At 38.1% G+C, this 27389-nt stretch overlaps 1 protein-coding gene across 2 annotated transcripts in view; it reads right to left on the bottom strand.

Moving 5' to 3' along the window:
• Positions 1 to 27389, bottom strand: part of ITPR2 (inositol 1,4,5-trisphosphate receptor type 2) — a 527270-nt gene that overhangs the window by 169568 nt on the left and 330313 nt on the right. For both annotated transcript variants that reach the window (XM_066354092.1, XM_066354101.1), the window contains one exon: positions 229 to 341. In XM_066354092.1, coding sequence (XP_066210189.1) covers positions 229 to 341 — 113 coding nt within the window. The remainder of the gene's footprint in view (positions 1 to 228; positions 342 to 27389) is intronic.

Here is a 27389-nt window from a genome sequence, read left to right as displayed (position 1 = left end):
TCAGTGAGATCGCACAGTATTTGTATTTCTCTGTCTGACTTCTTTCATTTAGCGCAATGCTCTAAGGACCATCCATGTTGTTACAATAGCAGAGTTTCTTTCTTTTATATGGCTGGTAATAGTGCTTTTTAAATAACATTTTTATATTTGTGCTATTTTAAGTAAAATATTACAATAACATCCTGAAGATGTTGTGAGAACCTTAAAATGAAGAAAATATGATAAGACTTGCCTCCCCCTTGTGTAGATTTGCTGTAGGTTCCAGAAAGGTGTCCATTTATGCCGACTCCATAATCACCTTTAAAGTAGCGATTCAGGAGTATTTTTCTTAATGTGTTACCCTGAAAAAAGAAAAAGAAAAGTGCTGGTTATTATTTCTTTTCTAATAAAACAGAAATATATTACTACATTAATGTGCCATTTAAATGCATTTCATCAATGATGTTGAGATGTGAAAAAAATTAATTTTATACTGCATATTTTTGGAGGCAAAATTTTGCAAATATTTCCCAAGAAAATAACAATTTTGTTTCTCCCTGAAATAAAGAATAAAATACAATCTTTTTCAATAGACACTACTAAGAAAATTCAGAAATGCTATAAATTTGAGGCTCTTCCAAAGCTCAGGGTCCCGGTTCTGGTAAGAATATTAATGGCACCTGAAAAGGAATAGATTAATAAACACTCTAAGAATTGGAATGCAAAAACCTTAATTAGAGGCACTCAGTAAAATGAGGCAGAAAAGTGCTAAACATACAGCAAGTGCTCAAAAAATTAAGCTTGTCAGACAGTGAATTATATTTAACTTCTAAGAACTTTACTCAAAATGCAGTGGGTAAAAAAACAGTGTATTCCTTATAAGACATGCCATTTAAAAATTCCTAAGTCTTCAATTTTGTACTGCTTATATTTTAAAAGTATTTTTCAATACAGTCACTCACATGTACTTAAGACTCAGAGATAACCCAAAATCTTCCATCTGATTGTTTACTATTATTTTAGTAGACAAGAAGAATTTATAAAGTACTGTTTAAAGAATACTTGTCTAAACCATTGAAATTATCACATCAACTACTGATGTGTTGTTCCCATCATGCAGGTACAGAAATTATGGCCCAATAGCATATGTAATTAGCTGCACATCATGCAGCTAACAGTTTGAGAGCAAGACCTGAACTCAGTTCTTGACTGCAAAATCTAGGCGATTTCCCAATTCTTTGTTGCATGTGCCCTCCACAAGCACACCTCCCTTTTATGTTGTGACAAATGGCTCTCCTTGCTCCTTCTCTCTCTCTTATGCTTGGTTATCCTTCTTTCTCAAGCCCTTAAGATTCTGTCCTCAGTTCTCTTGTGGTCCTCCTCCCATCTTCCCTCTCCCTATCGGCAAATTCATCTGATCCTCACCTGCACAATCATTTTCACAGGGCTGACTGCCAAATGGGCTTCCTCTGGCCTTTACCTTGCTCTCCTAAGCCTCTCATTCTGTTTCCACTTATAACTCCTTGTTTCTATTTGGAGATTCTGCTGGTGCCTCGAACTCAATTTTTCAGAACAGAATAGTCCTTTTCTCTTAAACTTGTTCCTCTTTCAAGTTCCATTTATTTTAAGGAGATCACAATCATTTCGGTCACTTAGGCCGCAACCTTAGGGGATCATTTACCACCTCCCCCTAAATTTCACAATAATTTGTAAAATCCTACCTATTCTATCTTTTCAATTGTAGCTTCCAGTGTTGCTTTCCTACATTATACTTTAACTCAATGAAAAATGTGATCACTGGGCCTGACCTGTGGTGGCACAGTGGATAAAGCATCGACCTGGAACGCTGAGGTTGCCGGTTCAAAACCTTGGGCTTGCCCGGTCAAGGCACATATGGGAGTCAAAGCTGCTTCCTGCTCCTCCCCCCTTCTCTCTCTCTCTCTCTCTCTCTCTCTCTCTCTCTCTCTCTCAAATGAATAAATAAATAAAAATAATTTTTAAAAAAAAATGTGATCATTTCTCAACCAGTTTTCTAAATCTTTCTCTCTGTTCATCTCATAGTCTCTGTCTAAAAAGCTCCTCTATCTTACATATGGACACATTCTACGGTCCCTCTTTATTCTACAAATGTTTATTAAGTACCTACCATGTTTTAGGAACTATCCTAAATAAATAAGATACAACCCTCCCCCCTCAGGGAGTTTATAATTAGGTCAGTTCCATATGGAGATGAATATACTAGGCTCTGTGCAAGCAAATGAGAAAAAATAGTCAATTCTGAAGATGCTTTACATGTATACTCCCCTGTGAGCTCATGTGATCACCAGAGCAGAGCTGTCTTATACACAGCCAGTGTACAAATTCATACCAAACGTCACAGTGCCAAGAATTTTAATAGACACTCGAAGTGTCTGGAGTTGTTTATCTTTATAGCAACTTTTATTTATTGATACTTAAGATTATAAACAAATATTTATGATGGCTTCCTATTTCATGTTTACTTTCTTTAAGACTGTTTTATATAGGAATGTAGTGAGTAAAGGTGATGACTAGTCTTGGAAGAAACAGTGAGGTGTAACAGCTTATTCTACCAATGAAGACAACTATCATCCCCTTATAAAACCCCACTGGGTGCATACTAGAGAAGACATAAGACATGAAAAGTATTTCCTTTTTTCTTTTAAGAGACGGTTTTTATCAGTTGAATTAATTTAATCCCGCTAAAGAATGATCCTTCCAAAAGGGCAGGAAAAACAAAACATTTCTTTGGAGTGCAATGAGCCTCTACCATGTATCCCCTCACAGTAAAAGAAGGTGCTGTTAAGAAACCTTTAGACCCATAAACTATGAGAATGAAGTTGCAAGTTGGAGAGAAAACTAATTGAAGGACTAAATTTCTTTTAAGGGTAGGTCAGTTTATTGTACTAATCATGGTTCTCACCTCTACAGACCAATGCACTACTTATCACTCTAATCCTAAAAGATAAATTTGGACCAGATGTAATGAATAAAGCTGATGAATATGAAAATCCAGGCATGTTTATCTTGAAGTTGCACAAGTAAGTGTCACTGTCTGGAAGAGAACCTGTTAGGAATAGGGGCCTGGGACCTTGTGAATATCTACCTTTTGATTCTGTGTAGGAGTGACTTTTAACTGCATCACTCCACAAACCCGACCAAGACATATGCAAAATATAGTTTATTTTTTTAAAGGGAGAAAAAGAAACCTGCAATTTACTGTTTGTTTTTAAAAATGCCTTTTAGAGACCTGAAGATGGCAGCGGAGTAGGCAGACACACAGACTCACAGCTCTCACCACCAAACTGTAATACAAATCGATTTTGGAACAATCAGCATGAAAAACCAACTCTGGACTACAAGAACAGCTCTCAAAAACCAAGGAGCAAAGAAGAAGCCAAAACAAACCTGGTAGGGAGCGCCTGAATCTTCCCTGCTTACAGGAACAAAAGGGGGAGTGAGGCTGAGAGCCCACAGGGGTTCTCACTCCAGGAAAAAGAGCAGAAAATACTGCTCACAGCCACTTGCCTGGTGACCAAGGAACGAGGTGTGTTGAAAGGGCAGGCTTGTCTTCCAAGAGGAAAGGGGAGAGAGAGGGACAGATGGTGAGGGGCAGAGGAATGCAAGGGATGACCTGAGAAGCTGACTCATCCAGTGCTGGAGGTGGCCATAGCTGGAGGAGGGGCTGATCCTTCCACAAAACAAAAGACTAAACTGCTTCCGTGTCACAGATCTCCAGATATCTCTCCAGTTCCAATCAGTGCAACAAGACAACACTGAAAACAAGAAGTGGGGAAGAGGGGCAGTAATTCAGGTCTGCATGGAGATCTGAAATACACCTCCCCCTCCTGAAGCTGAGAAAACACCCGGCCCCCAGAAAGATTAACTGGTAGAGGAGGTCTTCAGAGTCTCAGGTTACACCCACCCACCACATTCCTGAATATAGTTTCAAATAAGCCCCCTGCTGAGATCAATAAACAAGACTATCACCTGTTAAGAAAACAAACAAATCAAGACTTCAAAGCAGCCCAAATCCTAAAGTAGATTACAAATAATAGCTGATGTTAACCCCAGAAGACCTAGAAATAACACAACTGAAAACTGGAGGCAGACAACACCAAGCCTAGACTCAACCAGCTCTACAAACAAAACACCCAAACACACAGACATAATGAGAAGACAGAGAACTGCAATTCAAATGAAACCACAACAGAAACCTTCAGGAGATGAACTGAGTGACATGGAAATAACCAAACTTCCAGATGCAAAGTTCAAAATAATGATTATAAGGATGTTTAGGGATCTTAGAACAACAAAGGATGGTCACTACGAACCCCTAAATAAAGAAATAGCAAGTATAAAAAAGGATATTGAAATATTAAAAAAGAATCAGTCAGAGATGACAAATACAATATCAGAAATGAAGACCATAATGGAAGGAATTAAAAACAGGATAGATAGAGCTGAGGATTGAATCAGCAAGTTGGAGGACAACTTGAATGAAGGCAAGAAAGCAGAGAAGAAAAAAGAAAAGAGACTCAAAAAGTCTGAGTAAACTCTTAGAGAGCTCTATGAAAACATGAAGAGAAATAACATCCGCATCATAGAGATTCCTGAAGAAAAGTGAAAGAACAAGGGATGGAGACTTTGTTCAATCATATCATAGCTGAAAACTTCCTTAAATTAATGCAAGAGAAACAATCACAAGTTCAAGAGGCACAGAGAACTCCATTAAAGAGAAATCCAAAGAAACCTACACCAAGACAGATCATAATTAAAATATCAAAGCTAAGTGATAAAGAGAAAATATTAAAAGCTGAAAGAGAAAAAAAAGCTATCCCCTACAAAGAAGCCCCCATAAGGATGACATCAGACTTCTCAACAGAAACACTTGTAGCCAGAAGGGAAAGGCAAGAAATATTCAAAGTAATTCAGAACAAGAACCTATAACTAAGACTACTTTATCCAGCAAGGCTATCATTTAAAATTGAAGGAGAAATAAAAAGATTTCCAGACAAAAAAAAATTCAAGGAATTCATTACAACCAAACCAATGCTGCATGAAATGTTAAGGGGCCTGTTGTAAACAGATCAAAGTGGGAAAAGAATATAGCAAAATAGGAATACAGCTTTAAAGAATAAAATGGCAATAAACAACTACATATCAATAACAACCTTAAATGTAAATGGATTCAATGATCCAATCAAAAGACACAAGGTAGCTGCATGGATAAGAAAACAGGTGCCATACATATGCTGTCTATAAGAGACACACCTTAAAACAAAAGATGCACATAGATTGAAGGTAAAAGGATGGAAAAAAATTTCATGCAAATGGAAATGAAAAAAAAGCTGCGGTAGCAATACTTATATCAGATAAAATGGATTTTTAAACAAAGGATATAGTAAGAGATAAAGAAGGCCACTACATATTGATAAAGGGAGTAATCCAACAGGAAGATATAACTATTATAAATATCTATGCACCTAATATAGGAGCACCTAAATATATAAAGCAGACTTTGATGGATATAAAGGGTGAGATCAACAGCAATACTATAATAGTAGGAGATTTCAATACCCCACTAACATCACTAGATAGATCCTCAAGAAAGAAAATTAACAAAGAAACAGCAGACTTAAACAACACACTAGATCAACTCGATTTAATAGATATCTTCAGAACTTTTCACCCTAAAGCAGCAGAATATACATTCTTTTCAAGTGCTCCTGGTACATTCTCTAGGATAGACCACAGGTTAGGGCACAAAAGTGGTCTCAACAAATTTAAGAAGATTGAAATCATATCAAGCACTTCTCTGATCACAATGGCATGAAACTAGAAATGAACCACAGCAGAAAAGCCAAAAATTCTCAATCACATGGCAACTAAATAGCAAGCTGTTAAATAACAAATAGATTAAGAATGATATCAAAGAAGAAATAAAAAAAATTCCTAGAAATGAATGACAATGAGCATAAAACAACTCAAAATTTATGGGACACAGCAAAAGCAGTACTGAGAGGTAAGTCATAGCACTACAGGCATACTTTAAGAAACAAGAAAAAGCTCAGATAAACAACTTAACCCTGCATTTTCTAAAAGTTTAGAAAAAGAACAGCAAGTAAAACCCCGATGTAGTAGAAGGAAGGAAATAATAAAGATCAGAGCAGAAATAAATGACATAGAGGCTAAAGAAACAATACAGAGGATCAATGAAACTAAGAGTTGGTTCTTTGAAAAGGTAAACAAGATTGATGAACCTTTAACTAGACTCACCAAGAAAAAAAGAGACAGGACTCAAATAAATAAAATTAGAAATGAGAGTGGAGAAATAACAACTGACACAACAGAAATACAAAATATTGTAAGAAAATATCTACTATGAAGAACTGTACGCCAAAAAACTAGACAACCTAGATGAAATGGACAAATTCCTTGAAACATACAATCTTCCAAAAGATCAATCTGGAAGAATCAGAAAACCTAAACAGACTGATTACACCAAATAAGATCGAAACAGTTATGAAAAAACTCCCAACAAAGAAAAGTCCAGGGGCTGATGGCTTCACAAGTGAATTCTACCAAATATTCAAAGAAGAACTAACTCCTATCCTTCTCAAGCTATTTCAAAAAATTCAAGAGGAAGGCAGACTTCCAAGCTCCTTTTATGAGGTGAGCATAATTCTGATTCCAAAACCAGGCAAAGACAATACAAAGAAAGAAAATTATAGGCCAATATCCCTGATGAATATAGATGCTAAAATCCTCAACAAAATATTAGCAAACCAGATCCAATAATATATGGAAAAAATCATATTCTGGGGAGGCAAGGCTGGTACACTATTCACAAATCAATCAATGTGATTCATCACATAAACAAAAGGAAGGACAAAACCACATGATAATTTTAGTAGATGCAGAAAAAGCATTTGATAAAATCCAGCACCCATTCATGATCAAAACTCTCAGCAAAGTGTGAATACAGGGAACATACCTCAACATGATGAAAGCCATCTATAACAAACCCACAGCCAACATCATACTCAATGGGCAAAAATTAAAAGCAATCCCTTTAAGATCAGGAAAAAGGCAGCAGTGCCCCCTTTCACCACTCTTATTCAACATAGTCCTAGCCACAGCAATCAGACAAGAAAAATAAATAAAAGGTATTCAAGTTGGAAAAGAAGAAGTAAAACTATCATTATTTGCAGATGATATGATATTATATATAGAAAACCCCAAAGTCTCAGGCAAAAAACTACTGGACTTGATAAATGAATTCAGCAAAGTAGCAGGGTATAAAATGAGTACTCAGAAATCAGAGGCATTTTTATACACCAACAAAGAACAGTCAGAAAGAGAAATTAAAGAAAAAATCCCCTTTACTATTACAACCAAAAAAATAAAGTACCTAGGAGTAAATTTAACCAAGGAGACTAATGACTTGTACTCAGAAAATTATAAAACATTGATACACAAAATCAAAGAAGATACAAACAAGGGGAAGCATATACCATGCTCATGGCTAGGAAGAATAAACATCATTAAAATGTCTATATTACCCAAAGCAATCTATAAATTCAATGCAATACCAATTAAAATACCAATGACATACTTCAACGATATAGAACACATATTCCAAAAATTTATATGGAACCAAAAAAGAACATGAATAGCCTCAGCAATCTTGAAGAAGAAGAATAAAGTGGGAGGTATCACACTTCCTGATATCAAGTTATACTACAAGGCCACTGTACTCAAAACAGTCTGGTACTGGCATAAGAACAGGCATATAGATCAATGAGACAGAACAGAGAACCAGAAATAAACCCACAGTTTTATGGACAACTGATATTTCACAAAGGAGGTAAGAGCATACAATGTTGTAAAGACAGCCTCTTTAATAAATAGTATTGGGAAAATTGGACAGCTACCTGCAAAAAAATGAAACTAGACCACCAACTTACACCATTCACAAAAATAAACTCAAAATGGATAAAAGACTTAAGTAAGCCATGAAACCATAAGCATCTTAGAAGAAAACATAGGCAGTAAGCTCTCCAACATCTCTCGGAGCAATATATTTGCTGATTTACCTCCACGGGCAAGTGAAATAAAAGACAGGATAAACAAATGGGACTATATCAAACTGAAAAGCTTCTGCACAGGTAAAGACAATAAGAACAGCATAAAAAGACAAACTACACAATGGGAGAATATATTCGACAATATGTCTGATAAGGGGTTAATAACCAAAATTTATAAAGAACTTGTAAATCTCAACACTAGGAAGACAAAGAATCCAATCCAAAAATGGGAAAAAGAAATGAATATACACTTCTCCAAAGAGGACATACAGATGGCCAATACACATATGAAAAAATGCTCAACATCACTAATCATTAGAGAAATGCAAATTAAAACCACAATGAGATATCACCTCACACCAGTCAGAATGGAGCTCATCAACAAAACAATACAGAGTAAGTGCTGGCGAGGATGTGGAGAAAAGGGAACCCTCCTGCACTGCTGGTGGGAATGCAGACTGGGCAGGCTCTGTGGAAAACAGTATGGAGATTCCTCAGAAAATTGAAAATTGAACTGCCTTTTGACCGAGCTAACCTACTTTTAGGAATATACCCCAAGAACACCATAGAACTGTTCCAAAAGGAGAAATGCACCCCCATGTTTATGACAGCATTGTTCACAATAGTGAAGATCTGGAAACAGCCCAAGTGTCCGTCAGAGGACGAGTGGATTAAAAAGCTTTGGTACAGGCCCTGGCCGGTTGGCTCAGCGGTGGAGCGTCGGCCTGGCGTGCGAGGGACCTGGGTTCGATTCCCGGCCAGGGCACATAGGAGAGGCGCCCATTTGCTTCCCCACCCCCACCCCCTCCTTCCTCTCTGTCTCTCTCTTCCCCTCCCGCAGCCAAGGCTCCATTGGAGCAAGGATGGCCCGGGCGCTGGGGATGGCTCCTTGGCCTCTGTCCCAGGCGCTAGAGTGGCTCTGGTCGCAGCAGAGCGACGCCCCGGAGGGGCAGAGCATCGCCCCCTGGTGGGCAGAGCGTTGCCCCTGTTGGGCGTGCCGGGTGGATCCTGGTCGGGCGCATGCAGGAGTCTGTCTGACTGTCTCTCCCCGTTTCCAGCTTCAGAAAAATACAAAAAAAAAAAAAAAGCTTTGGTACATATACACTATGAATACTACTCAGCCATAAGAAATGATGACATCAGATCATTTACAATAACATGGATGGACCTTGATAACATTATACGGAGTAAAATAAGTAAATTGGAAAAAACTAGGAACTATATGAATCCATACATAGATGGGACATAAAAATCAGACTCAGAGACATGGACAAAAATGTGGTGGTAATGGGGGGGGGGGGATGGGGCGAGGAAGGAGAGAGATGGGGTGAGGGGAGAGGAGGGGCACAAAGAAAACCAGATAGAAGGTGACGGAAGACAATTTGACTTTGGGTGAGGGGTATGCAGCATAATCAAATGTCAAAATAATCTGGAGATGTTTTCTCTCAACATATATACCCTTGATTCATCAATGTCATTGCATTAAATTTAATAATAAAAAAATAAAAATGCTTTTTATATTGCTAGAAGAATAAAATTGTTCAAAATCATAAGAGTAGAACCGTGTCACATCAAAGTTAAAATACAAACAGAAAAAAAGCAAAACACACTATTTACCACTACTTCTAATTATTCTTTGGGCAGATAAAATAAAATCACAGTTACTAATCAGATTCAGTAATGTCAAATGAAATGAGCAACACTCTTCTTATCCAATTCCAGCCTAGTTAGAAGTATGTATTTTCTAATATAATATTTGGAATGCCTTAGAAAGAGGAAGGGGTTCCCTATGTCTGGGTTCTTAACTCTAGAGCCACACTGCCTGGGTTCCACCCCTTTCTACACCTCATATTAACTGGAGGATCTCAAGCAAGTTACTTACCACCCTGTGCCTCAGTCCTGCAACTGTCAAATGTAACAGTCATAACACTTACCCTCACTGATTTTCTGTGATGATCAAATAGGTGAAAATATTTAAGGTACTTAGGAAAGTTCCTGGTACACAATAAGTGCTATATAAATTGTGTTTAGTTGATGTTCCTGTTGCTGGTATTAACAGTATCCAGATCACAGAATAGTCTACAATTTTCAAATGTTTTCGTACATTTTCTCACTTTATACCAAACCTTCCCACAAAAGTAAAAAAAAAAATCTAATATAGTAAGAAAACAGCAAAAATAATGATAAACTAACCAAAAATCCTAATTTGTCCACTATTAACCAGTCCTTGGAATTATGTCCTCACTAGCCAATATATGTAATACACTTCACTATATAAGACGTGCCTTACACTTTCAACTAATGTGGAATAAAATGTACCTTGGTTCAAATTCCATAGTTGGTGCTAAAAATGAATAAAGAATAGGTTCAGCTAGAACAGGACTGTGTTCCGTTGTCTTAGTCATCCTCATTTAAGACTGGAAAACCTTAGATATTGCTACATCACAGGTTTAGCAGAACTGACTTCTGTTGGCAAACGTCAAGTTGTGACTTGAGGAATGAGAGGGAAATGCCGTGTTCCAACTTGTCTGGGGGCAGTCTTCATGGCCCCGCTATCTGTGATGGCTTACAGTGATGACAGCACAGATGCAAGTCCTTTCCACAAATTCCTTCAACTCAAATAAAGTAATTGTAGAACCACTGTCAGAAATTCTGGTGCCAGAGTTGTAAATTACTGTCTCAGAGCTCTCAATGCCATGGCAGAAATTTGGAAAAGAACTAAAAGCACATTAAGCCATTTTGAAAAGAATTCTACAACTGAGAAGTTTGACTTCTGTACTCACTCTTCAAGTCCAAAATAAATTCCTGACTGGGCTTCCCATCGAAGGTGTATTTGTTGGATTAGGCCAAGAGCAAAAAAAAAAAAATGTCCTTTCCAGTCTTTTCAGTATCAGAGTCAATTCCAGGCCACAAGACACTGCTTTTAGCCAATGTCTTCATGTGAACACATCCCAGATGTGCAAAATGTAATGTAGCCAAGATAACTAACAATCACCTTCTGAAATTACAACAAAACATCTCCATAAAAAGACATCTTCGGTGGCCAGAGAAGTCACGCTGACAGTTTGTGTATATCTGGGAGGAGTGCTTTTATCCTGGCCACCTCCTACCACACCAACTTCAATGTATAAAAATAAGCTTAAAAATCAGGGCCTTTCATGGATAGAAAGGATAACTAAAATGTATTAGTCTTAGAAAGGACAAAAGATTTTCTTCGATTTTCAAGAGAGCACAACACTGTTCACTTTACTAGGAGTTAGCAGCCTTGGGGGTGAAGAGTTCAACAATGTGACATCTGAGGTAATGACTCCACATTAGCTCCCTTTCCTCTGGAAAACTTATATACTAGAGGAATATTTTTTCCATTGTGGACAATATCATCAAGAAATCAAAATATGACACCACAACCGGAATCCTAAAAAACTAAGTCCTCAAGTAAAAATTCAAAAGGTAGTAAAAATTGCAAACTAAAGATGTTTCATTAAGCCTTTTCCCTTAAACGCCAAAGATTAGCTACTAATAAGCTTAGATAAGATTTGCAAGGGGAGGTATTGCTTGTCTCGACATAGTCTCTTTTTAACATGAAACTGGGCATTAGCCTAATTGGTGTTTCCTTCACCTTTTTGTTTAATGACAGCATGCCTGATTAGATATTTTTCCTCATTTGCATTCCCAGGGGTAAAAAGGTACATTTTTAATTTCAAATAAATCACTGTAACAGCTGTACCCCAATGGAACTACATTAGGTCCACCATTAAAATCAACTCTGTCTTCAAGGCTCTCCTTGGGAAATGGTGGCCAGTCTCCCATAAACTAGCTGTCTAATGGTTTTAACTTCCTAGTTATAGACCATAAGGACTTTAGGCCAATTCCTTCCTCCACTCTTCCCCAGCTTTCATAAAATGAGAAACACAAATTTCAAAAAAAAAAGTACATTCAAAAGATGCTATTCATCAACACAATGCCAAAATCATTACAATCTTGAAAAAACATATGGATGTCTCAACAATTCTGGTAAATAAAGCTCATGAAATAAAAAATGACTGGAAAATTTTCAAACCAATTATTCATACAACACAATGACAATCTACTTCCATCTTCTCTCCTTTCCTTTGAAAAAATATTCACTGTAAAGACAAATTACATTTCTATCATGTGCTGTGAACTAGGAAAGGGGGTGTAAAGAGCAATTGTGCAGCATATGCTAATTTTCAAATATACAGAGTTGAGACATATGGCACAGTTTTTCTGTTTCCTTTTTTCTTTCTTCTTTTCTAAGTGAAAGGAGAGGAGATAGATAGAAGACTCCACATGCGCCCGACTGGGATCCACCTAGCAATCCCCATCTGGGGCTGAAGCTCTGCCCATCTTGGGTTGATGCTTGTAACTGAGCTATTTTTAGCACCTGAGAGGGAGGCTCCATGGAGGAGTCATCTTCAGTGCCTGGGGCTGATGTGCCTGAACCAATCAAGACATCGCTGCAGGAGGGGCAAAGAGAGAGAGAGAAAGAGAGAGAGAGAGAGAGAGAGAGAGAAGGGGGAGGGAGAGAGGTGGAGAAGCAGATGGTCACTTTTCCTGTGTACCTTGACTGGGAACTGCACCTGGGACATCCACAGGCTGGGCCATGCTCTACCACTGAGACAACTGGCTAGGGCCTCTTTTTCAATTAAAAAAAAAAAAAATCCTCACCAGACCATTTTATTCCACTTGAGCATTGAAACATTTATACAGTAAATGATGATATTTAAATTTTTGATGATGATGCTGGAGATAAAAGTGACTTCTTTCATCACTCTGGGTTTATCAAATATCCTAGCCTCCAGAGAAACAGAGTTAATGCGGAGGCTTTTTAGAGCAGTGGTCCCCAACCCCCTGGCCGTGGACCGGTACTGGTCCGTGGGCCATTTGGTACCGGTCTGCAGAGAAAGAATAAATAACTTACATTATTTCCATTTTATTTATATTTAAGTCTGAACGATGTTTTATTTTTTAAAAATGACCAGATTCCCTCTGTTACATCCATCTAAGACTCACTCTTGATGCTCGTCTCGGTCACGTGATATATTTACCCGTCCCACCCTAAAGGCCGGTCCATGAAAATATTTTCTGACATTAAACCGGTCCATGGCCCAAAAAAGGCTGGGGACCACTGTTTTAGATAATGAGTCTGTGCCCCATAACTAGTAAGGAGAAAAGAAGCTATTTTCTTTGGGGTATAATAAAAGCGTCTTAATATTTTATTTTCAGGAAGCATACTCACTGACATCATACTTAAGAGACTCATATACTCTAACCATTTTCATATAGGGGCTTGCTTAAATTCAGAGCTTGAGAATTTATGCAACCCCTCACCAACAGGACTTGAGAATGGCTGTTTCTGTTCCTAATTGTTTACTGTTCTGAGTAAGCAGTCTTCATCTGACCTCCAGAACATAAAGAATTCAGAAAAGATTAAATAAGCAAGAGATGAACGGGCAAGCTTTAGATGCCAGTCCCCTACTGAGGCAAAACTACTAGACTCACATATCATAAATCACTACCTCATAAAATTACAGTCGAATGGCAGTACATGCAACCACTGAACTTAAGCCCATAATCTCCTGGTACAGAGTGTAGAGACCTACTAGAGTGCCATTTGTTAGTGAAATAATGGAATCAGCGTGCTGCCAATGCAAACACGTGCACTCACAGCCAAAGCTAGGAAAACAGAATTTCAAGTGGTAATTTCAAAGCTTCTGGAAAGACTTTGTGTTGCTGAGGGATGATAGGGTGAAGTATATAGCTCTATAACAGACTCGGGTTATGGGAGGCCTCAGAGAGCACAAAAGGAGAGAGAAGGAGTGCAAAGAAATAATGAGAGAAACAGTCTCGATCTGAATAATAATATTAAGTACAATGGGAGAGTTTTCCTCCTGGACAGTGGGAATAGTCAGACTTCGCATGTTGTTTTAGATGCTCAAGTGCTATGATTCTTGTTATATTTCCAAGTCATTCAGTCAAGATTGATACATAAGTTCAATTGTGTGAGAGAGGTGGGGAGAGGGATTGAAAGCAGGCGAGGCAGAGAAAGAGAGAGAGAGAGAGAGAGAGAGAGAGAGAGAACCTCATCCCTTTCCCTCAGAATATTAGAAATTTTCTCTAAAAGTGATAACAAAACTTAACACTTGCATTAATTATTAACTAATGCAAACATTTTAACAATAGAAGTATGAAGCTGAATTTTAATAAATTCAGAATATATTTAAAAGTTCCTAAGCTAGGAGAGAAATACTACTGGAATTTATGGAATGAAGAGGTCTGCACAGCACAACTTCAAAGAAAGGTCTTGTCATGTGAATTAAATTAGAACATCTACACACAAGTTAATATATAATACATGTAATTTATGAACGCTCCCAGCATTCCAAAGCTGTGTACTTCGTAGAGTTTATCATGTTTCAGAGACCAATGTAATTAATTGGTTTGGATCTCAGTTCTGCCACTGGCTTTTTGATCTTCAGAATTTTTACTTAACTGCCCTGAGACTCAGTTTCCCCATCTGTGTATAATAGTATCCAAACTGCAAGGCTTTTTTAAAGATTAAAAATTATGTATGAAAAATTTTATGTTCTTAGCCCACAATAAGTGCTAAGTAAACAATTACTGTAATACTTTTTACAGTTTAAAGGAAAACAGGACTTGCACAACTGACACTAAATATAGGACATTGCAATGCCCAGTGCCAGGAAGAGAGACAGAGCTTTTAACTGCTGACACAACCATCCACTCTACCTTCCAAAATGTTTTGACAAAAGACTAATAAAAAACACCAGAGCAAACTCCATCAGTATGTTACAGTTTCATAAAATAACACCTACACATGCAAAGGTTTCAGCCATCCCTAGTGCATGCACAAACAAGAATTCTCCAGAAGCCAATTCAGATAAACTTTTCTTAAAGTAGCATTAGTGGGAAGACCAATATCCCAAGTTCTGTCAGAACAGAGCAATTTTCTGTCCTAACATTTAACATAAGAAATATAAGGAAAATATTAAATATATTTATAAAATTATTATGCAATAAGTAAAGACTGCTTTCTACCCATTCCCCCATATTTACCTGGTGCCCCTATAGCTCGTTCTCCACTCGGGACACAGAGGTGGTAAAAGGCAGAGCACTCGCAAATGGAATATACGGATATGCAAAGAATGATTACAAATCAATGAGAAAAAGTAAGCTGGTACAAAAGTGGACAAAGAAACTGACACAGCATTTTGTATCAGAAACACAGATGGGCAAGAAACATGAAAAAAAAATGCTCACCTGTATTAATGATGATGGAAAAACAAATTAAGACTACAATAAGGCGCCATGTAACATACACTAGATTGGGAAAAATTAAGATTTTTTTTTTTCTTTTTTTTTTTTTTTTCATTTTTCTGAAGCTGGAAACAGGGAGAGACAGTCAGACAGACTCCCGCATGCGCCCGACCGGGATCCACCCGGCACGCCCACCAGGGGCGATGCTCTGCCCACCAGGGGGCGATGCTCTGCCCATCCTGGGCGTCGCCATGTTGCGACCAGAGCCACTCTAGCGCCTGAGGCAGAGGCCACAGAGCCATCCCCAGCGCCCGGGCCATCTTTGCTCCAATGGAGCCTTGGCTGCGGGAGGGGAAGAGAGAGACAGAGAGGAAAGCGCGGCGGAGGGGTGGAGAAGCAAATGGGCGCTTCTCCTGTGTGCCCTGGCCGGAATCGAACCCGGGTCCTCCGCACGCTAGGCCGATGCTCTACCGCTGAGCCAACCGGCCAGGGCCGGGAAAAATTAAGATTTACAACAACTGCTGGATAGCAAGTGGATCAATTGTGGGAATGGAAATTGATTTTTATGTACAACCCTTCTGGAAAAACATATGCTCATCCAGCAATTCCAAAGCCAATGCCCCAGGAGACATACAGTATCACATCCTACACATTCGTATTAACATTGATATCAAAGCAAACAACAAGCCAAAAAATAAACGAACAAAATACGAAACTTGAATCAAACGAAATATCCCCTTACAGGAAAATGGATCAATAAATTGCAATATATTCTTACAATGCAGTATTATACAGTGGTAACCATGAATGAACTAGAGCCTCACAACAGCACACAACAACCTTGATGAATCTTAGAAACATGAAGTTGAGAGCAAACAAAAAAGTCCTATTGGACATGCAGTGTGGCATAAAAAAATGCAAGCTACCAGTGGTCTCTGAGAGGGGCTGCCAGAGCACATAGGGACTGGCTGGGGGTGTCAGGGGCCTTTGTTATTATGCTTTATAGTTAAAAATGATGTTGTGATATTCTTTCATATAAAGTCAATATTGTATTTAAAAATACTTATATTAAACATAAATATGGTTGCTTTTCTACATATCATGTACTGTTGTTTTCAACCTTGGTTTGAACACAGACCAAAATTCATAGCATGGTGTAGGGATGAAAATTCATAACTGACACAAATCTTAAACCACTGTCATCACTGTTCTCTGAACCAACCTACATCCTCTTCGTGGCACTGAAGACTTTCAATGTCTCATCCTGTTCCCTCAGCTTCAAGTCACTGACAGATGATGTTCCCTTTTGGCAGCCAGGCTTTCAGAGCCCCCTTCCCCTCACCCCCACTCCACCTGCCCAGGACTCAGCTTTGCTTAGTTAACTCCTGATTAACCTTTCTATCTCAGCTCAACCACATCAGAGTCATCCTCTTTACCCTTACCAACCCATTCTCATTCAGCCCTCTCATAACACCATGTACTTCACCACGTGTTTTAGCTTTATATTTATCCCCAACAATATTTAGATGATTTCTATCTCCGTTACTCGATAATAAGCACCACGAACACAGAACTTGTGCCTTCCCCCCCCCCCCTCTTTGGCTGACCATAAGCTCCAACACCATGTGCAAAGTCTGGCACCAATTATTATTTTTCAGTGATGTATAACTCAGTAACTCTGAAGGAGTGATAACTATATTTACCAACAAAATCTGGTGCTGAACGCCGCCTATTGAACACTGTGATGCAGGTTGTACATTGTCTTATAACTTTGGGAAATGTTTGAGATATAGTCAATGTTGCTTGCATATTAAATATTTTTAGGACACAAACTCATAGAACTATGGTTCTATGGCAAAAGGCAGTTGTGTTGGAATCCAACAAGAAGAGTTTTAAAACACTTAAAAGTAGAAAAGAACAATTCCAATACTCGATCTGAAACATTGGAAGGTAAAATATTAACAACTGCAAATATGGCCTTCCTCATGCAAGATAACACACTAATACGCCAAAGTCTAGTTCTTCCCTTGTTACAATATATCTATTGAAATAGAATTTTCATATTTTACTGAAAAACACAGAAGCCACCTTAACTCTGTACAACATGCAAGGATCTAATTTAGCAACATTGTCTTTAATATTATGGGAATATGTCATTTTAAAGAGAGAAAAAGTCACTGTTATCTTTAAAAATATTATGTTTGGATCCTAATTTATAATACATGATAAAATTAAAGATAATTCTACTTTATCTCATTTTTCCATCATGAAATGAAAATCACTTTCTTTTAGTGTTAAGACATTTAAAGTTATGTAGACTTAATTTTGATCCTTTCTTGCATGAAAATGTCCATGAGACCAGATATTTTGCCTATTCTAATATAAACAATCATCTGCTCTCATGAGCTCCTAATTGTGGTCTATAGCAGGGCTCCCCAAACTACGGCCAGCGGGCCGCATGCGGCCCCCTGAGGCCATTTATCCGGCCCCCGCTGCACTTCTGGAAGGGGCACCTCTTTCATTGGTGGTCAGTGAGAGGAGCATAGTTTCCATTGAAATACTGGTCAGTTTGTTGATTTAAATTTACTTGTTCTTTATTTTAAATATTGTATTTGTTCCTGTTTTGTTTTTTTACTTTAAAATAAGATATGTGCAGTGTGCATGGGGATTTGTTCATAGTTTTTTTTTTTATAGTACGGCCCTCCATCAGTCTGAGGGACAGTGAACTGGCCCCCTGTGTAAAAAGTTTGGGGACCCCTGGTCTATAGGTTAACCATAATTTTCAAAAAATTTCACAGTGGAAAAAACTATGAAACCGTAATTGAGAACTAGTAACTAGGAATTTTTTAAACACTCATAAACATTTCAAAAGCACCAATACAATTATAATCAAAAGAAAACGAGGTCTCCATTCAAACAAACAGAAAAATGTTGATTAAAGGACAAAATGCCAAATGCCTACCTTGGAAAGAGGCTTTTTCAGCAAATATTTGACTCGGCTTATACAACCTTTGAACACTATCCTGAAACCATTTTGATTCCCTATGTGGCATTCACCATGGCAGATTTTTCACGACTTTATCTAGAACTGCAACTGGAATCCAGGGCACTAAGAAACTAACACTTTATTTATTTATTTATTTTTTTTTTTTTTATTGCATTGGTTTTATTTATTGTTTTTCTGTTTTCTGTTTAACTGATTTCCATTCTAATCGTTTTTTTTTTAATTATAATTTTATTTTTTTAATGGGGCGACATCAATAAATCAGGTTACATATATTCAAAGATCAACAAGTCCAGGTTATCTTGTCTTTCAATTATGTTGCATACCCATCACTCAAAGTCAGATTGTCCTCTGTCACCTTCTATCTAGTTTTCTTTGTGCCCCTCCCCCTTTCCCTCTCCCTTTCCCCCCTCCCCCCTGTAACCACCACACTCTTATCAATGTCTCTTAGTTTCACTTTTATGTCCCACCTACTTATGGAATAATGCAGTTCCTGGTTTTTTCTGATTTACTTATTTCACTTCGTATAATGTTATCAAGATCCCACCATTTTGCTGTAAATGATCTGATGTCATCATTTCTTATGGCTGAGTAGTATTCCATAGTGTATATGTGCCACATCTTCTTTATCCAGTCGTCTATTGACGGGCTTTTTGGTTGTTTCCATGTCTTGGCCACTGTGAACAATGCTGCAATGAACATGGGGCTGCATGTGTCTTTACGTATCAATGTTTCTGAGTTTTGGGGGTATATACCCAGTAGAGGGATTCCTGGGTCATAAGGTAGTTCTATTTTCAGTTTTTTGAGGAACCACCATACTTTCTTCCATAATGGTTGTACTACTTTACATTCCCACCAACAGTGGATGAGGGTTCCTTTTTCTCCACAGCCTCTCCAACATTTGCTATTACCTGTCTTGTTAATAATAGCTAATCTAACAGGTGTGAGGTGGTATCTCATTGCAGTTTTGATTTGCATTTCTCTAATAACTAAAGAAGATGAGCATCTTTTCATATATCTGTTGGCCATTTGTACTTCCTCCTGGGAGAAGTGTCTGTTCATGTCCTCTTCCCATTTTTTTATTGGATTGTTTGTTTGTTTGTTGTTGAGTTTTATGAGTTCTTTGTATATTTTGGATATTAGGCCCTTATCTGAGCTGTTGTTTGAAAATATCATTTCCCATTTAGTTGGCTTTCTGTTTATTTTGTTATCAGTTTCTCTTGCTGAGCAAAAACTTCTTAGTCTGATGTAGTCCCATTCATTAATTTTTGCCTTCACTTCTCTTGCCATTGGAGTCAAATTCATAAAATGCTCTTTAAAACCCAGGTCCATGAGTTTAGTACCTATGTCTTCTTCTATGTACTTTATTGTTTCAGGTCTTATGTTTAGATCTTTGATCCATTTTGAGTTAATTTTAGTACAGGGGGACAAACTGTAGTCCAGTTTCATTCTTTTGCATGTGGCTTTCCAGTTTTCCCAGCACCATTTATTGAAGAGGCTTTCTTTTCTCCATTGTGTGTTGTTGGCCCCTTTATCAAAAATTATTTGACTATATATATGTGGTTTTATTTCTGGACTTTCTATTCTGTTCCATTGGTCTGAGTGTCTATTTTTCTGCCAATACCATGCTGATTTGATTGTCGTGGCCCTATAATAGAGTTTGAAGTCAGGTATTGTAATGCCCCCAGCTTCATTCTTTTTCTTTAGGATTGCTTTGGCTATTCGGGGTTTTTTATAGTTCCATATAAATCTGATGATTTTTTGCTCTATTTCTTTAAAAAATGTCATTGGAATTTTGATGGGAATTGCATTAAATTTGTATATTACTTTGGGTAATATAGCCATCTTGATTATATTTATTCTTCCTAACCAAGAACAAGGAATATTCTTCCATCTCATTATATCTTTCTCAATTTCTCTTAACAATGGTTTATAGTTTTCATTATATAAGTCCTTTACATTCTTTGTTATGTTTATTCCTAAGTATTTTATTTTTTTTGTTGCAATTGTGAAGGGGATTATTCTTTTGAGTTCATTCTCAATTGTTTCATTGTTGGCATATAGAAAGGCTATTGACTTCTGTATGTTAATTTTGTATCCTGCGACCTTACTGTATTGGCTTATTGTTTCTAGTAGTCTTTTTGTGGATTCTTTGGGGTTTTCGATGTATAGGATCATATCATCTGCAAAAAGTGATACCTTTACTTCTTCTTTTCCAATATGGATGCCTTTTATTTCTTTGTCTTGTCTGATTGCTCTGGCTAGAACCTCTAGTACCACATTAAATAACAGTGGAGAGAGTGGACAACCCTGTCTTGTTCCTGATTTAAGGGGGAAAGCCTTCAGTTTTGTGCCATTTAATATGATGTTAGCTGATGGTTTATCATATATGGCCTTTATCATGTTGAGATATTTTCCTTCTATACCCATTTTGTTGAGAGTCTTAAACATAAAATTGTGTTGTATTTTATCGAAAGCCTTTTCTGCGTCTATTGATAAGATCATGTGGTTTTTGTTCTTTGTTTTGTTGATATGGTGTATTACGTTAACCGTTTTACGTATGTTGAACCATCCTTGAGATTCTGGGATGAATCCCACTTGATCGTGATGTATTATTTTTTTAATATGTTGTTGTATTTGATTTGCTAGTATTTTGTTTAGCATTTTAGCATCTGTTTTCATTAGAGATATTGGTCTGTAGTTTTCTTTTTTTGTGCCATCCTTGCCTGGTTTTGGTATGAGGGTTATGTTGGTCTCATAAAATGTGTTTGGAAGTATTGCTTCTTCAATTTTTTGGAAGACTTTGAGTAGAATAGGAACCAAGTCTTCTTTGAATGTTTGATAAAATTCGCTGGTATAGCCGTCAGGTCCTGGACTTTTATTTTTGGGGAGGTTTTAATGGTTTTTTCTATTTCTTCTCTACTAATAGGTCTGTTTAGGCTTTCTGCTTCTTCTTGACTCAGTCTAGGAAGGTTCTATTGTTCTAGGAATTTATCCATTTCTTCTAGATTGTTGAATTTAGTGGCATAAAGTTTTTCATAGTATTCTACAATAATTCTTTGTATATCTACGGTGTCCGTGGTGATTTCTCCTCTTTCATTTTGGATTTTGTTTATATGAGTTCTTTCTCTTTTTTCCTTGGTAAGTCTTGCCAAGGGTTTGTCAATTTTATTGATCTTTTCAAAGAACCAGCTCTTTGTTCTATTAATTTTTTCTATAGTTTTACTGTTCTCTATTTCATTTATTTCTGCTCTGATTTTTATTATCTCCTTTCTTCGGCTAGTTTTGGGTTGTTTTTGTTCTTCTTTTTCTAGTTCCTTAAGGTGTGAAGTTAAGTGGTTCACTGGGGCTGTCTCTTGTTTGTTCATATATGCCTGAAGTGATATGACCTTCCCTCTTATCACTGCTTTTGCTGCATCCCATAGATTCTGATATGTCGTATTGTCATTTTCATTAGTCTGTATATATCTTTCGATCTCTGTACTTATTTCTTCTTTGACCCATTCATTTTTTAAAAGTATGTTGTTTAGTTTCCACATTTTTGTGGAATTTTTTTCCTCCTTTTTGCAGTTGAATTCTAGTTTCAAGGCTTTATGATCAGAAAATATGCTTGGTACAACTTCAATTTTTCTGAATTTGCTGATGTTGTTTTTGTGGCCCAACATATGGTCAATTCTTGAGAATGATCCATGTACACTGGAGAAAAATGTATACTCAGTCACTTTGGGATGAAATGTCCTGTAGATGTCTATCATATCCAGGTGCTCTAGTGTTTTGTTTAAGGCCACTATATCTTTGTTGATTCTCTGTTTGGATGACCGATCTAGAGCCGTCAGCGGTGTATTGAGGTCTCCAAGTATGATTGTATTTTTGTCAGTTTTTGTTTTAAGGTCAATAAGTAGCTGTCTTATATATTTTGGTGCTCCTTGGTTTGGTGCATATATATTAAGAATTGTTATGTCTTCTTGATTCAGTGTCCCCTTAGCCATTATGAAATGGCCATTTTTGTCTCTGAGTACTTTTGTTGTCTTGTAGTCAGCATTATCAGATATGAGTATTGCTACACCTGCTTTTTTTTGGATGTTATTTGCTTGGAGTATTGTTTTCCATCCTTTCACTTTGAGTTTGTTTTTATCCTTGTTACTTAGATGAGTTTCCTGTAGGCAGCATACAGTTGGATTTTCTTTTTTAATCCATTCTGCTACTCTGTGTCTTTTTATTGGTGAGTTTAATCCATTTACATTTAGTGTAATTATTGATACTTGTGAGTTCCCTATTGCCATTTTATAGATTGCTTTCTGTTAGTTTTGTGTCTTGTTTGATCCTTCTCTTTCATTTTTTTATCTTTTGTTTTTATTTGGTTGTATTCCATACATCTTTCCACTGTTGCTATCTTTTTTAAATCATGTGCTTCTGTGGTGGTTTTTTCAATGGTGGTTACCTTTAGGTAATGAAAAGGGTTCCTACCCTGTTCATTGTAGCGCACTATTTTGTGAGTACTTTTGCACTCCATCGTCCTTTGCTACTGTTAATCTCCATCTTCTCCCCCCTTTCTTTTTGTTGTTGTCACAGTTTAAATTTGGTTTTATTGTGTTCTTCTGGGAGCTTTTACTTGTGGCTTTATTTTTTTTTGTTCTTTGTATCTGATTGGAGAACCCCCTTTAGTAATTCCTGGAGTGGGGGTTTTCTGATGATAAATTCCCTCATCTTTTCTGTATCTGTGAAGGTTTTTATTTCTCCTTCATATTTGAAGGATAGCTTTGATGGGTATAGTATTCATGGCTGAAAGTTCCTCTCTTTCAGGACTTTAAATATTGGGGTCCACTCTCTTCTAGCTTGTAGAGTTTCTGCTGAGAAATCTGATGATAATCTAATGGGCCTTCCTTTATATGTTGTATTCTTCTTTTCCCTGGCTGCCTTGAGAATTTTTTCTTTGCCATTGGTTTGTGCCAATTTCATTATGATGTGCCTTGGAGTTCTGTTTGCTTCATGAATTTGAGGCTTTAGTTCTTTCCACAGGCTTGGGAAGTTCTCATCTATTATTTGTTTGAGTATGTTCTCCATTCCATTTTCTCTCTCTTCTCCCTCTGATATACCTATTATTCTTATGTTATTCTTTCTGATGGAGTCAGATAATTCTTGTAGGGCTATCTCATTTTTTTAAATTTTTGAGTCTCTTTCTTCCTCTCTCTGTTGTGCCTCAAGTTGCTTGTCTTCTATTTCACCAATCCTACCTTCTATCTGGCCTGTTCTATTAGCCAAGCTTGTTACCTCGTTTTTCAGCTCGTGAATTGAGTTTTTCATCTCTGTTTGATTTGTTTTTATAGTTTCAATTTCCTTGGACATATATTCTTTGTGTTCATTGAGTTGTTTTCTGAGCTCCCTAAATTGCCTTTCTGTGTTTTCTTGTATATCTCTGAGTATTTTTAGAATTTCTATCTTGAATTCTCTGTCATTTAACTCCAAGGTTTCCAATATATTAAATTTTTTCTCCATAGATTTTTCCTCTTCTATCTGTGTTACCTCTCTTTCTTTTGTATCCATGATATTCGATTTTCTCTTCCTTAATGGCATCTGAGGGTGGTTTTGTTGATAGTACTAATGAGATTTAATAAAAAATAAAAAGTTAAAAAAATAAAAAATTGAAAAAAGTTGTTTTTTTTTAAATTAATAATGAAATAAAGAAAAATAAAATAAAATAAAAATTTAAAAAAAGGAAATTATTCCCCCCCTCCTTTTTTTCTCTCCTCTCCTCTCCCCTCTTTCTTGAGAAAATCTTGTGGTGAACTGTGAATTATATTGTATTTAATAGAACAAACAATGCCTGTAATGGAGGGCCTGAATTGGGGAAAAGTAATAAAGGGGCAAGAAAAGAAAAATAAATAAATAAATAAAAAAAAGGGGTGGGGGTATGGACCCACAAAAAGCAAATAATGAAAAAATTTGGATCAAGAATAAAATGATTTGTGTTTAGGTGTTGGTTGACTAAGAGTTATGATGAGAGGAGTAAGAGGGAAACAGGAAAATGGGGGGACAAATTAAAAAATTACTATTGTATTTAGTGGAACAAGAGCTTGATAAAATGGAGAGCCAGGGATGGGAGCACTGCTAGTGAGTTAAAAAGGTGAAGTAAAAACCCCCCAAAATGCCACAAACATAAGTTTGAGTCCCAGATAAAATAATTTGTTTGTTATTGAGGTTTGAATGAGAGGAGATGTAAAGGAAAAAGGAAGAAACTAATATAGAGAAAGAAAAGAAGAGAGAGAGAGAAAAAAAAAAGAGGGAACCACTAAAAGAAGAAAAAAGAAAAAAGAGGAGAGAGAGAGAGTGAGAGAGTTAAGGGTTTTGGAGTGCAACCCTCATAGAGAGAAAGGTAGAGGAAAGAAAAGATAATGGGAGATGTAACACTTATGGGTAGTGTAGTTCAAGGAGAGGAGAGAGTAAGACCGGTAGGGAGTTAATCGACCAAATTGGAGGAGGAAAAAAAAAAAGAAAAAAGAAAAAAAAAATCAAGGATGAAGATAAGAGAAACAAACGAACAAATATAATAAAATGGGATAGGTTATAAAGTCTGCGGATTATTCTGATTTTGAGAGGTTATCTTCTTGCTTTTTCTTTTCTCTCCCTCTTCCTGGTCGGCGACTCTGTACCCGGGTTCTGCCCCTTTGGCACGCTCAGGTAGAGGTTTGCAGTTGATAAGTCTCTATGGCGATGTCATGTATTGTGCTTCAGTCTCGTTGGCAGTCGAGGCTCATTAGCGTTTATAGGCTCTGACAGTGAGAGAGTCCGTGTTCCAGGAGCCTCTCTCCTAGTCTTTCCTTCCTCAACCAGCAGCCTGAGAATCCAGCTATGGGGTTGCTGCTGCCTCTGCCTGGATAGTAAGAGGCTCAAAGAGCGGGCAACTCCCCACTCTTATTTCCACTCAGCACAGGGCTCTGGGTAAGGCTCAGTCAGTCAGAGCTGCTAGCATAATCAGCTGGGGCTTTCACCTAGTCAAAGACCTCTGGCTCTGTCACTCTGTCCGGTAACACGAGCGGGTCTGCGCGTGCAGACCAGGATGTTAGACCGGAAGTCTCACCCTCTGAGTGAAACCCCCCCCTGCACTGAAAAGTTCCAATGTTGGAATTGGCTCTCGCTCGTCCCCATGTGCCGCTCTTTCAAGGCGCTGGGGCAGCCCGTGACTCCGCCCTCGGCCCACACAAAGGCCCCCGACTCTGCCCCTCCGTGGGATAACACGGGCTCCCACTCCAGAGGTGCTGGGAGGAGTCTCCTTCCCACTCTCCGTGCGCGCAGACCAAGATGTGAGGCCGGAGTCTCGCCCTCTGAGTGAAACCTCCCGCCTGCACTGAAGAGTTCCAGTGTTGGAATTAGCTCTCGCTCCCTCCCCTGTGCGGCTCTCCCCGGGTGCTGGGGCAGCCCGGAGGCCTTCGGCCCACACAAAGGCCTCTGCCTCTGCCTCTCTGTAGAGTAACACGGGCGCACCCTCCGGGGGCTTTGGAAGGAATCTCTCGCCCACTATGCGCCTACCAGGGGATCAGGTAAAATGGCTGCGCCGCTTGTCTTTGTCTGGGTTTGGCGCGAGTGTTAGCTGTATTGCCTGGGTTGTCACAGGAACAGTTTTTCCTTGGCTTGGATCTCTGTGCCACAGCCTGGTTCGGCCGTTTGTGCCGCAGCCTGGATCTATTCACCCCCTTTGCCTGCCTTAGTTTCTATATTCTCAGTTTCCAGTGAAAATCGCCCTGTTTAGGTTAGTGAGGAAGGTGGAGCATTTCTTACTCCCTATTTCCTTCGGGTTTTGGTTATATATTTAGCCAATTTTTCGCTCGATCATACCTTTGGGTGTATTGCGAAACATCTGGAGGCTCCAAGGATAGGTTTTTCTGTTTCTGGTTGAAGATCTTGTTGAGGTTTGGGAGAGATTTATCGGTATCGCTTCCTACTCCGCCATTACTCTGACGTCATCTCTCTAATCTTTATTATATCTTTTTTAACACTTTATTTTTAATAACAGGCAAAGCACAGCTGCTGACCCAGAGGCCTCGCTGCTTGGTGGGGCTGTGGCACTAGGCTTGTCCCTGCACTGCCAACAGGGATGTTCACAGGCCTGGGAGTCATCTGCTGAAGTGAGCTTCTGAAATCAACAAGACAATGCACTCTCAGGCCGAAAAGAAAGCTGAAAATCTTCAATAAATCAGATTTGAGATAAATCCACTTGTTTTAATTAGAAAATTGAAGAGAAGAGGGAAATGAATCACTTCAGTTCACAACAGGCTGCTGAGCTAATACTCCAAAACCAGGAAAGAGTAAGTCAGTAACAAACTCTCTCCTTTTCATCTGCGTGTGATTGCGTGTGTATATATCATTTTTATAATCCTGGATATTAAGACATAGTTGTAAAAGTTATTTATCAAATCTTTGAGGTATTAAAATTCCTGCCTTCTCTCCTGGGTATTGGTAAGCACAGATGACTGGTGTGTCTACAAAACAACAACAAACTCAACTGAACAAGCGCATCTCCTTTTCTACTGTATTTCAATAATTCTAACACACATCTTTTAACATTGCTGATCACCGGTCCCTCACAGGGGTCTCAAACTCAACTCAGCATGTGGGCCGCAGAGCAAGATCACAGCCGTTCGGCGGGCCGCACTAGGTCTACAAAAGGCAACTGTTACGCAACACTTTTCTTGAACTTCGTGGATTAGTCTGCGGGCTGCACAAAATTGTTCGGCGGGCCGCATGCGGCCCGCGGGCCACGAGTTTGAGACCCCTGCTCTAAAATCAATGATGCAGCATTTTTTTTCTTTCTAGGGATAGAACTGATGGCCTATTCAATCTGATGAGAAGAATGATATTGAACGGAAAAACAAGAATGTCTTGTAATTTGGCACTGTAATACGGTGAAACTTCACAGTACGTGGCATCACTTTCATGCCCATTTTTTAGTTCATATGAAGCAAGATGGAATTATAAATTATGGTAGAAATTTGGAGATTTAA

The sequence above is a fragment of the Saccopteryx leptura genome, chromosome 1, assembly GCF_036850995.1.
Source record: "Saccopteryx leptura isolate mSacLep1 chromosome 1, mSacLep1_pri_phased_curated, whole genome shotgun sequence".
Taxonomy (NCBI): Eukaryota; Metazoa; Chordata; class Mammalia; order Chiroptera; family Emballonuridae; genus Saccopteryx; species Saccopteryx leptura.
This window is presented reverse-complemented; position numbering and strand designations above follow the sequence as displayed.